Below are 13,065 nucleotides of genomic sequence, written 5' to 3'. Positions count from 1 at the left end.
TAGGCACATTCCCTGCAGCCCGCTCTGTCTTCATTTTTGGCTCTTTCTTTCTCTCTAGAGCCAGGATTTCTAGAATACTTCGGACTCTTGTATGACTGGCCAATTGAAGTCACCAAGCCAGATTGTCTTGTGATTGTACTTTCTCCTCATTAGGATGGAAAACCAGGCATATTGTAGTCTGCAAGAGGACAGTTTTGATAAATCTTGGTCTAATTACACTGCCAGTTTTTAAAAGTCTGTCCTCTTCAATAAAATGAAAAGTTACTGGGTCATAATCTCTACCCAATGAAACAATATGGATACTTTAGTCCAAAGCTGTATTTAATGACTGTCTGCATTTGAGACTGGGTGGTCATTTTATTCAAACACAGGAGGATAAGAAGTGAACAGTATCCCACCACAGACTTGAGGATTTCTTCTTTTCTCCATTTCCACTCTTTTGGGCTGACACTCATGTAGAGTGACAGATTTTTTTTTCCTTCAGTCCTAAAATTCCAGGTTGACCAGTCTGAGTCTGAAAGATTGAGATAACTGTGGGGTAACATCACACAAACTACACTAAACAGATTCAGAAATCATTAAAACCGAAACGATGGTGGCAGATAAAAATGGACTCCAATTCTATAATCTCTTCCTTTTCTATAGGATCTAAGAGGTAAATGTTTATGGAAGTTCTCATAAGTTTGAGCTGTGAGGCCAGAATAATTGGATCAAATCTTTAATATCCAATACTGGAGTCATCAAAGTGGATAAAGAAATGAAAATTCCATTATATTTCCCTGTGATCTGGAAATATTCAGTTCCTCCTGAAAGAAGGCATCAGACAGAAAGCTCATTTTAGATAGCCCTGTCTAAACCACGTGACTCTACCCAGCAGGGCTAAATTGAGTCCTCCCTCGCCACCAGCGCTTTGGTCCCAGCTAGCTCTTGGAAACCAAGCATGGGACATGTGTCGCAAGTCTGCCTTTTAAAGCAAAATCCTTCTCCCCCTGTTAGAAACTTGTATTGGCCAGCCCTACTAAGAACCTAAGCAGAAGATCGTTGACTATACCCATAATTAACGGCTTCCCTGTCTGGGCTTACCCTACGTCCTCATATATTTTCTCTTCGTTGCTAACAGGCTTCAATGGCTGAGAATAGTATACCTCTATACACTACCGCTTCCATGGGAAATCCCACTCTGGGCAACTTAGCCAGCGCAATACGGGAAGAGCTGAACGGGGCAATGGAACATACCAACAGCAACGAGAGTGACAGCAGTCCGGGCAGATCCCCTATGCAAGCCGTGTGAGTACTGTCCACCCAGAAGGTCTCTGCGTGCAGGTCCCAGTCTCCCGCTTCGGTGTGCACACAAGCCCTTCTCAAGCTGCTCTTGATACCTTTCCTGTCATTTCTGCTTTCCTAGAACCTTGGTAAAAGTTTGTGCTTCTGGAAATGTTTAGCTCGGTTAGCACGTAAAAGGACCATTTACTAACTTTCCCATAAAAGCAATCAGCTTCATGCAGCCCTACAAGTGCACTGAGCAATAACACGGGTGACTCATTTGCTTTTTTTCCCTCTGCTTGGCATCTCAGGCCATCCTTTAAGCCACATTACCTTTTCCTCCTAAAATCGGCATGTGTCTCTGTCAGTTTGTTCAACTTGCGGGCACGCCGAACCTAGCAGGGGGAAAAAGAATGCTTGTTTACTTGGCCATGTGATAGTCTGAACCGCAAACACAACGCTGAAGCGTTATGACCAGGCGTTAATGATGGCACAAATGAAAGGCGGCATGATTTATAGATTGCTCTTAAAATATCAAAAGGAAAATTAATAGGAGCATTATAGCAGCAGACGGCAGTCTAATGAGCACCATATAACTGAATGAAGTGATGGGCGACGGTTGTCCCTGCTGCATGTGAATGGGTTGAATGGCACTAGGACCAGTCCAACAACAGGAGAGGTGTGGTGCCTGGCAGCCGGCGCACACCCTCCCTCCCCCCGTGTGTGTGTGTGGGGAGGTGCGTGGCTGCAGAAGAGCCCCAACTGGGGCAACTCCCTCTCTGCCAGGGCAAGTTTAAAAGAGAAAAGAAGCCACATTTTTCCAGATGCTTGGATTTGTGGGGGATGCTCTAGAGGGACCGTCTCTCCCTTAGAGCAAGTATCTGCTCCACCGTTGCCCAATTTAAAGGAAGAAACCAATCCAATGTTTGCAGCACTGGCCATCCCTAGAATAGGCCCCTTGTCTACACACTCCTTCTGAATTACTTGACCAACACCTTATTTTAAGATAATTTGAGTGATGGGAATGGAAATACGACCTGTAGCCACGAGGGCCAGAAAGAATTGGCATCAAAGGACAAGGAAAAGAAAAATGCTGTCGGTCAGGGTAATGAGTGGGTTGGGGGCAATCTGAAATTTGATTATTTAGCATTTGAGTTTCATGCCCAAAGTGTTTTGAAAAGGATCTTAAAAGATGGAAATAATCATTTTTAATTTATGTGAATAGTCTCTTTATTTACTACACAACATTTTAAGAATGTGTTTACCTTTGACACTGATACTGCTATATATCATCTTTTCTAAAGCGGTCTGGTGTTTCTGACTTGACTGTAGTCACACTCGTGTTCCTTTTTAAATCATTGTCATGACAGGAGTGTTCACTCAGATATTAAGGAAGTTCAGACCAAATATAAATTGGTATATAAGCACCTTCAAGAAATGCTCATTAAAGCAAGTATTTCTGAAGTTATTCAATGGAAGAGACTATTTCTCATCATCTTTATGAACTCCAAGGGTTAGCTGATATCTATTCCTACTATTTAGTGCAAAGCATTACTGAAAAGAGAAAGATATTTGGATAAAAACCTCAGGCAACAGTTAAGAATGACGCTAATTTTGCTGTACAAGATAAAGCCACCACAAAGTTAATTTGTTTAACAACTTTGAATTAACCCCAGTGTTACCAGAAACCACATTTCGCAAGCAGTCAGCATAATTTTTAACGAAATGAAGGTTTCGGTTGTGTTTTGTTTGTAACAAAATGAAGGTTTCGGTTGTATTTTGTTTGGGTTTGTTTTGGTTTTGTTAAGGAAACCCGACGTAAGGATGTCAAAATGCACTGTTGTTCAGATCTCCCCGCTTTACACTGTTTGCTAAATATAATTATATGTCAACAGCGTAGTCCCTGTGCCCGCTCTCAGTGTCACAGACTGTTACTCTTTTTGACCCTGTATTTCCATTAAGTGAATTCTGTAATGACATAGTTTTCCTTCTTGGGCAATATGCATTACCCTGCTATGATGCAAATTGTTTCTTAACTGTTCTAGTCTATTGGAATAAATCAAGCCGTAAACTTTATGGCATGGCTTAAAGAACCTTGTTAGTTCGGCAGCCCAGCTACTATCGAAAGTAGCCACATAATTATGGCTTTGGGGCATTATACTTTTATCCTGATAGGAGCTAACGGAGCTACAAAGCAAAATACTCCATGCTGTGCACACACCCTCCGAACACAATGCCCCTAAACACCAGTCAGCTTTAGTTAAAAACTCTCGTGTTCCCAGAGTGGCTAGACAAAGGAATTACTCAGATGTAAGGAGGGAAATGTGTGGTTTTGCACAGTTATTCATTGGGAACCGTTGGGGAAGTAGGAGTTGGGGGGGAAAGGTGGGGCAGGGGACAGACAACATGCAGGATGGTGCATCGTGCAGTTCCGATTTCTAGGAGACACACGAATGTGTGTGAAGCATCGTATCTTAAATAGTTTGCATCTTACCTGAGATGTATTGTGCTTGGAAATCCATTCTCTTTTATTCTCTGAAGCACCGCAGGCGTGTGTGACTGCATTTGCCATACTCGGGGGGATCTGCTGGGATCAAGGAATGTTGTGCAGCTGGATTTCGTTTCTCTGGAGTTCTAAGAAGCCTTAATGTCTAAGTCGGTTGGGTTGTCAGGTTGTCACACAGATCTCGTCAGTTAGTATTTGTTGGGGACCCACTCTGCATTAGGCACTGGGGTGAGCCAGCATGCGTGATAGGGTCCTAACCTGGGTCTTGGGGAGGGTAAATAATCTTACTCAAGTGCAGCTGCAACTTTCCAGGGAAAACAAAACCTTCTCTAACGTGAACATTGTATCTGGTTTGTTTTTGTTTGTGCCAAGCAAAACATTTGTCAGAGTGGAAAATTATAAAGCAAGAACTTCATTAAGAATGTTCCATTTCTTCTCCATCCTCCCACCCCCTATAGCCTTATATCATCTCATGTCATCAAATTCAGGTTTCTAAACCTGAAAAGATTAATAATTCTGATTGTTTAAAGAAGTGAAAGTAGGAAAATGTTGATCAGGGAAACCACATTTGAACTTTAATACAGGGCTAAGTAACACATAGATACATTTCTAGCCAAATGTGATCAGCACAGAAGGGGGGGTAAATTTATGAAGTAGCACTGCTCAATAGTGAAAATATGAAATTCAAACAGGAAGAAATGTTCACTGCTGTCAGTAATCCAAGAAGAACAATTTAAGGTAACCGGAGCTTACCGTATACCTGGTAAGCAACAAAATATTTTTTAAAATGTAACACTTGGGGCTGATGAAGTTGAGTCTAAATTGGTATCGCCCCTTTGGAAATTAATACTATAATAAATCTTAAGAACCATAAAGATGTTTTTGGCCTTTGCTCCCAGAATTTCATTCTTAGAAATTTATCCTGAGGAGGTAAATCAACAGAAATAGGAAGATTAATGGATAAAAGTGGTGGCTGTATTATTCAAAGAGCAAAAGAAGGAAAAAAAAGACCATCACAAAATGCCCAGTATTAAGGGACTGCAGAGTCCACACAAGGTATCTCATATACCCATAAAAATTACAACTGAAAAAGCTGACAAACTAATATTTGTTATGTATACGATATATAAAAATATGATGCCACACAGGAGAGGATAGGCAAAACCAAAAAAACCTACCTTAATTTTGGGCTTATGGGTGATTTTTTTTTTAAAGGCATAATCATCAATACGCTTAATTATTCCCAAAAGAATATAGGGGCTCCTACCAGGGCTGGCTTTGGAGGCATGGTTAGAAGTTTCAGTGCTTCTGCCGTTTCCATATTGAAATTCTGACTAATTTTTGAACCGCATCTTCACTTTTCACTGGGGCTCTGCAAATTACATAGCCAGTCCTGCGTCTTCCTGTAGAAACACAGAGAAGTAGGGCCATGAAAAAACTGAAAAAAGGATGGAGCACAACCAGGAAAATGCACTGGACTACAACTTCGAGACATTTTGTTTTGGGACTAGTTTTAGGAAGATGGGCACAATTTTTTAAAAGCTCTTTCTCCTGACATCTACCCCCAGACACACTCTGGGCTGTGCTAATTTTAGAGTCAATTGGTTTTCTGAAGGTTCACCTCATCAAGGGCAGTCCAAGGCACTCCTGTTTGTTTTTAAATGGTTCAAGTGGCCTTTGGGGGTTTGCATACATCAATTATTTAGGAACTCAGCCATCCCCAGTACCACCTCTTATTACTAACACTTGATAACGTCAATTAAAAAATCCTCCCTCCTGCAGCCAGTGCCAGCGATGGGACCATTTTAACTTGAATGGTTCTTTTCCACATCAAAAGGCTTGCAACAGAAAGTAATTTGTATTTGCAAAGGATCAGTTGTAAATATGATTTACGAACAACATTTCTCAGTTGTTATCGGAGTGGTTTCGCGTGATCCCCCGCAGTCCCCTTTGGGTGAACCGTGTGCTGGGCCATAATGAGGAAGTTGGCAGATCGCGTCACAGGCTGCGGCGTCCTGGTGGCCGTTACCAGCCGGCCCTCTTGTTTTGCCTTGTTTACAGCTGACAGCGTTATTATTCTGATCGGGGCTCTGCTTTCTTATCATATTGTTGTGTTGGGCGAGCCTTTTCCTCTCCGTTTGTGTTTCCTGGCAGGGCTTTTCTTGCCTTATTGACAGTTTGTAAAAATATGCATTAATTTGGAGTTTCAAGCATGTATCATGGTGTCTCTTTGCTGTGTTTGCTTGAAGTTGATTAATGATAGAACCTCGCTTGGGGTCGGTCTCTGGAGAGTTCTTTCACAGGTTCTGCATGTTAACTAGCAAAGCAGAACACACAGCAGGCCATGATTAGCCCAGCCTCCCGCGCTCAGTGGTCCCCACAAACCACCATTGTGTTACAGATTCTTATTTCACGTAATGATTTGAAGACTCGGATTCCTCTCCCCAGGAAGCCACTGTGGGGCCTGTTATCTGGTACTCAAAGTGTGGTCCTCCTCGGACCAAACGCATTGCCTGGGAGCTTGCTAGGGATGCAGAGTCTCGGGCCCTACCCCAGACCTGCTGAGTCACACGCAGCTATTTAACAAGAGCCCAGGGTGACTTGAGTGCACAGGATGGTGAGAGACACACCCCGGGGAAGAGAGGCTGCTTCGGGCCAGAGATCACCCTAGAGCAGCTCTGCCCAAAGGAACCTTCTGCCGTGACAGAAATTTGTCATCTCTGTGCTGCCCCATTGCAACTGAAAAACTCCGTTTTAAATTGCATGAAGTTTTCATTTAAAGAGTCACACGTGGCTAGTGCCTGTGCTGGGAGACAGTACAGCCCTAGAGTGTGGCTTCTGTTGCCCAAAGCCCCGAACTTGCCGTGGTTGGGAGGGGCCCTCAAGTGAACCTGTTTTCATCTCTTCCAGGCATCCTGTGCACGTCAAAGAAGAACCGCTCGATCCAGAGGAAGCTGAAGGGCCTCTGTCCTTAGTGACAACAGCCAACCACAGTCCAGATTTTGACCACGACAGAGATTATGAAGACGAACCAGTAAATGAGGACATGGAGTGAACGTCTCTGGGCGGGGGCCAACCCCAAGAACGAAGATTGGGAAAAAAAAAAACAAAAAAACAAAAAACAGAAACAAAACAAAAAAAACAAAACAAAACACGTCAAAAGTTAGCAGTGAAATTGTTCTCCATTTGTTGTACAGTCTGGAGGATTTTCACTACATTTTGACAACTCTGAAACGTGTTAACTCTTAGTGCCATCAAGAATCCCATTTGGGAGTATTTTTGATTTTTCTACTTTTTGTTGAAAAAAGGAATTTGTACTCTGTGCATTGGATGGACTTGTTTGGTACTTGGGATTTTCCGCTCTTAACAGTCAACATCAGTGTTGTAAATTTGCTAAACTGATTCACTTTTAGCAGCAGACTTTGAGCTGCAGTCCTGCCGACGTCGGACACTGAGGACACCCAGCTGAGCATGCGCACCTAAGCCGCAGACCAAGCCTCTGCCCGGAATTTAAGGATTCCAACGGACGACCGATTTGCACAGTACTGCATGTTGATTATCACTGCCTTTACTCCTTTTTTTTTTTTTTGGTTCGTTTTTGTTTTCGTTTTGCTTCCAGTTGGGATGGGGAAGGCCTTTGTGTGTGTATTGGGGGGAGGGGGTTAAAAAGTAATTATCCCAAACTTTTTAATGTATTGCATTTTTCTTTTTTTTTTTTTTTTTTTTTTTGCTTCTACTATACCATTTTAAGTTCTGACCTCAGGCCTCCATTTGGGCCCACGGCCTCCTGGAGGCTTCAAGTTTTCTGTACCTTGTGATGAATGTTAATAGGTGTTTTTATTATACAAAAGCTGAATGTCATTTCTCGTTCGTAGTTTTCTGTCACTCATTCCAGTTTCCTTCAGACATAACCACGTTTTCTCCAAAGTCCGAAAACATTCCGTTTTGGTCTTTTTCAAAAAAGGTCCCAAATGCTGCACTCTACACATGAAGGTCCTCTCACACAGACGTGAAGTCCTGCCAGAAAGAGAATGAATGACAGAAAAAAAAAAAAAAAAAATAGAGACACCCTAGGAACAATGCAGATTCATTCCACGAAGCAGTATTGGAGGTGGGAAGGGGGTTGTTTCAGGTTTGGTTTCAGTTTTTTGGTTTTTGGTTTTTGGTGTTTTCTATTTTGCAGCTACCATCGTGGTTAAGCATTGCCCCAGCACAAGGAAACCTAGGCAGCGCTCCCCCCACCCCCTAAGATCTCCTGCTGGACCCCAGTGTGGCCGTGGAGGGCTCTCCCTCTGGTGACCAAGTTGCCATGGGCCACAGGCTCGCTGAGTCGAAAACCAGCACGGGTTGCTTTGTTTGCAAAATGACCCAAAAAGCTGGCTTCCCCTGAGCAACTCTGGTGAAAGTGGTGGCAGCGCTGAATTTAAACATCAGTCCGGACCTGCTTGGTGGCATTAATCTGTTTGAATGCAAATTAGATATCAGATTGAATTTGTTATGGAAGTTAATGAGGACTGAGTTCAGCAATGCTAAAGTGTTCATTTCAAACGTGTGAATTCGGTACTGCAGTTCAGTTTGTTATGCAATATTATCACACCAAGCCAGTATCCAAAACTAACAGAAGACATCGAGGAGACGGGGGTGCATGGTGCCCCAGAATGTTTGGAGAAACATACATGGCACGCAGAATGTGACAGTCATCGGTCAGTACAACCTCAGTCCTTAGAACCCCTCAACGCCTCCACTCTGCACCCACTTTCCTGTCACTCATTTATTTATCTAGGACCGTAGCTTTTGTTTTTAGTTTGAGAGCCTTTCGGAGCTTAATTTATATTCTTTGTACCTTTTTTTTTTTTTTCCTAAAATTACCAAAGATATTACGCAAAGGTAAATTATGTTCTCTGTTTTATGCTTTATCTGATGAAGCCAAATATCCTCTTATTGTTGATCAAAGGAGGTGAAAGAATTTAGAGGCAATTGATGAGTTCTAGGCTATTGCTAACCTGAGAAAGAGAACTGCTCCTTCGTCATAGAATAAATTTAGAAGACCAAGTAGGTAATGGAACCAAAGCTGTTACTTTTGTTATTTTTTTTTTTCTTATTCTGTACCTCAACAGAGACCAAAACTCATAAATATGAGAGGTTACGGGGCTGCTGAAGGTGTTACAGGAGCTAGGGAAGGAGAGGAGTCCCATCTCAAAACCATGAATGGATGCCACTGCAAATTAGGGAGTAACCAGTAAAGGAGACAGTCAAGATAAAATGGGAAGAAAACAGAAAAGCTTCTACAATGCAACTCAATCACGTAGTACCATTTCTAGAATGTTTTGTTTTGTTTTCCAGAAAGATTGTATGCCACTTTGGTTTTAAGGACCGTGCTAAGATCACTGCATCAATTTTGCTCTGTCTGGGCATTGATCTTCCGGTATTTTGTTTGGTTTAAAATATTTTCCTTTTTCCTTCCTTTTTTTCTAATTAGGCTTTGGTCAGCATTTTTCATTTAAAAAAAAAAAAGTAACACTCCCATCCACTCATAAGCTTGGTACAAAAACTTCTTTGCCAGTTTCTTTTGAAGCTTCACTCTGCTTTCTGTATAAAGGGCAGTCTGTGGTCACTCGAGACTTTTTTTTCTTTTTTCTTTTTTTTAAACTTTTCCAGGCAGCTTCATGATGTGCAGGCAGTAGCCAGACAGGGTCATGGGAAGGGGGCCCTGTGCTTCTAAACTGAGTGGTTGCTGGTTAGTTTGGTATTCAAAAGAGGATAAAAATCTGGTAGATTAGTTCATTCTCAGCATGTGTAGCTAGACATGAGTAAAGATAACAGCATGAGAAACTGTTAGTACGCATACCTCAGTTCAAACCTTTAGGGAATGACGAAAATTAAAAAAAAAAATACATTTCACTCAGTTGCACTTAGTTGTATGTCTTGCATGCCTAGTCTAAAGACTGTAGCAAAAAAAAAAAAAGAAAAATTAGATTTTACATATCTTTGCAGGTATCACAGCCCTGCAGATAAACCAACTGAAAAAAAAATTCTCAGGCTTTACAGCAAGCAAACTTCACTATGATTTTTACAATTCTGATTCTGTATCCCTTGGGGGGGGGTGTTCCAGTCGCTTCTTTAGGATGGGGTTTATTATGTTGTACATATATTCCAATGTGTCTGTGTGAATCTTTGTCTTTTTTGGGGGAGGGCGGAGGGTGGTTCTTTTTTTAGATATTGTTCCTAAAAAGGAATAAATGCATACACCTGTTTGTCAAAACACCTTTGCTTTTTGTGCAACTGCTTTATATTAACGATACTAAAAAAAAAAAATAGCTTTGGAAAAAAACTACTGTATGTAATGGGATTGCAGAATATGCTGCACATGTATTTTATTTAGTTATCCTTGCTTTAAGAATATTGGATGACATTTCCTGACATGTGGGAGGGAGAAATTCCCTAACCTTTTTTTCCCCCCCACCTTTGGCTTTTAAATTGTAACATAGTTGACAGATTTTTTTTTTTTTCTGTTCTCATTGATCAGAGCATTTTGTACAGATTTGTGTGTGTGTGTGTGCGCGTGCGTGTTAATCTGTTTTTTGATACATTCCTATCCCTTGTGTTTATCCTACCACTGCCTTCCTGGCTATCTTAAACCAGTTCATACATTTGAAAAGAGAAAAAAAAAATGCTGTTTTAAAAAAAATGTTTTTCTCCTGCTGCAGTAAATATTTTGCATGATGAAATGCCAGGGTCACACTTTCAAAGTTTATCAGTGAAGTAGTGATTAATAATGGGGAGTTGTCAAAGCTATTGAACTTTTTGTATAAAAAAAAGGAAAACTTTACAAGGTGCCAAGATGTAAAGACAATTTGTTACTTTTTTTTTTTTTTCTTCAAAGAAAAGCGTACATTAGGGAGATAGTCCCTTGTATCAGGCAAATGCACTGTCAGGAATGAGAATCCATCCTCCTTGTCCCTAGAGTCTGTCCTTGTAAGAGAGTGACGCTGCCCGCAATGAACCAGCCACGAGATGAAGCATCAAGGGTACTGTACGTGCAGAGTGACCAGCTGCCTCACGACCTTGGGACAGCTCAAACACTAGTCCCAGCATTCCGTCACACCGAGTCAAGAATACCTTGGATTCTGCACCCCAAATCTGATGGATGTAAATCACTAGCTATTTCATCATGGAAAAAAAAGTTAAAATATTCTCCTTTCCACATTCCAGCTGATCTCCGTTTCCAAGGGTACAAAGAAGAACACGCTCATAAGGATTTTGAATCTTTGGGGTACCTTTTGGTTCATGGTATTCCCTCTTGATATTTTGGATGTTTTTGAATGTCGGTTTCGCTTTTTTATCCTGAGAATGAGACTTAATGATTCTAAAGGCATTTTATGGGCCCAGTGTGGTTCGCACGATCTCTGCTACCCAGAAGCCTCGAGGAAGATGGTCCAGTCCAGAGTGTGCGCACGGTGCTTCGTGGATATGTGCTGCCAGGAACGAGAATTTTTTCAGTTTCGTTTTGTTTTGATAAGGCATAAAAGAAACTCATTCCTTGACATCAACTGTAATTCCATCATTCCATGTCTGTGGATACAGACAATAAAAAAAAAATGTTGTGTAGTCAGTACTCATTACTGACATGATAGCATTCTCAAATGCAATAAAAATGCTGGTTGTTCACACTGGTAGTAAAAAGTCGCGACAGCCTAAGTTTCTTTCTCCCTTCTGACCTGCTGATCTTGTATGTTAGAGGTGTCACCAGCTGCTTCCAACACAGAATTAAAATCAATCTTGACTAAAAGCTTCCATCATCACAGAGGGCTGAAGCTCTCATCCTCAGGATTTCAAGTGCTAAGTCTCCACTTAGGGAACTGGAAAACACTGAAAACATAAAGGCTACCTTTTTTCCCGAGGAAGCACACCCTTATTTCTCTTCATCAAATTTTATACAGGGGAAAAAAAAAAAAAAAAAACCCAAAATGTTTAATAACTAGCGTTAAGAGCAAACTAAAATTTCAGAGGAAAGCAATTTCATGAATAATTCATTAAAATTTCACATCTGCAAGATTAGTCATCCAAATAAAATGCTAATGTCAAAAACATGGCACCGTCTATAATATTCTCATCAAGAAATCTTTTTGCATATAATGATAAATGCTTAGATTAGAACAAATGATTTTACAAAAATATTCTATCAAAAGTATGCTAGATAACTGCATCCAGTATAGAAAACAGTGAAGCTTCAGGAACTAAATATTCCAGAAAAACCATCTTGATTTCGAGATTTGTTTCATTGCATAGCTTGATAAAAGAAAAAAAAAAAACACTGCTATTGTCTTTAATACTATTATGTCATATATATTCTAAGGATTAATGAGTTTGGGCATCATCTTTCAGTAAAAATTAAATTGGTATATTGAAAGCAGCACTGGAAGTGTCCAAACCGGGGTAACATAAAACCGTTCAGTCTGTAATTCAGAGCGTAACACAAGCCAAAAGATGACTTGAAAATTAACCAAGCTGCTCCTATTCGGCCAAACACCGGCTGCTGGTGAGGAGCACATAAGCGTGCTTTCCCAGCATTGTTTTGAAAAGCCTATCTTATGAAGAAAAAAATTTTTAATATAGGTTTTGCTATTAAGTTACAAAGTAGTGTCCTCTTTTCATTAACAGTTATGCCACAGTCTAGAAGCCCTCTAGTCTGATAATTAATAAAACATTTGAACCCTTAATTCTCATCTAGCTACTAAGAATATAATATGAGGGTTAATTGAAATTCCTTTAAATGCCAGGCTTAAACATAAATACTGCTTACAGCATATGCAGTTGGTAAAATTAAATATGTACACATATTTGAATAAGCTGAAGGACCCAGACCAAGTATGACAATGCATTAGGGAAGATGTTGCTGGTTGGTGCCTAGTACCTTTTTCACTGGATTTCTGGAATTCTTCTGAAGCAGGAACATCCTCCTCTACACATTCATTTAAGGCTGGTTGCTCAGGTAAACGAGGCAGCAAGCCCAAAATATATGTTCTTCTTTTAAATGGAGGCCTTTATAAACAGAAAGTAAGACTCAGACGAATTTCACATCAACACAAACAGCTGCGTGATATTAACGATCTCCCCCCTCGTCCGCCCCCCAATAGACCAAAGTGTAATTAGTCTTCCTTACTAGATTTTGTCTTCTTTGGTATTACATATTCACATAGAGGGTAGTAATCACAATTTATCTTTCATCTTCATTGTAGTTAAGTCAAATAAAAGTATTCTTTATTAAAATAAAGAAGTTGGGTCTCAAACCTTCA

At 40.7% G+C, this 13,065-nt stretch overlaps 1 protein-coding gene across 12 annotated transcripts in view; it reads left to right on the top strand.

Moving 5' to 3' along the window:
* FOXP1 (forkhead box P1) overlaps positions 1-11,445 on the top strand; it is a 480,210-nt gene extending 468,765 nt beyond the window's left edge. For 11 of the 12 annotated variants that reach the window (XM_032411758.1, XM_032411759.1, XM_032411754.1 and 8 more), the window contains 2 exons: positions 1,121-1,287; positions 6,680-6,890. In XM_032411758.1, the coding sequence (XP_032267649.1) occupies positions 1,121-1,287; positions 6,680-6,824 (312 nt within the window). In that variant the 3' untranslated portion in view covers positions 6,825-6,890. Of the gene's footprint in view, positions 1-1,120; positions 1,288-6,679 lie in introns of all 12 variants that reach the window. The other variant, XM_032411750.1, reaches the window with a different exon arrangement.
* Positions 11,446-13,065: the final 1,620 nt, after the last annotated feature.

The sequence above is a fragment of the Phoca vitulina genome, unplaced genomic scaffold, assembly GCF_004348235.1.
Source record: "Phoca vitulina isolate PV1807 unplaced genomic scaffold, GSC_HSeal_1.0 scaffold13, whole genome shotgun sequence".
NCBI classification, from domain to species: Eukaryota; Metazoa; Chordata; class Mammalia; order Carnivora; family Phocidae; genus Phoca; species Phoca vitulina.
This window is presented reverse-complemented; position numbering and strand designations above follow the sequence as displayed.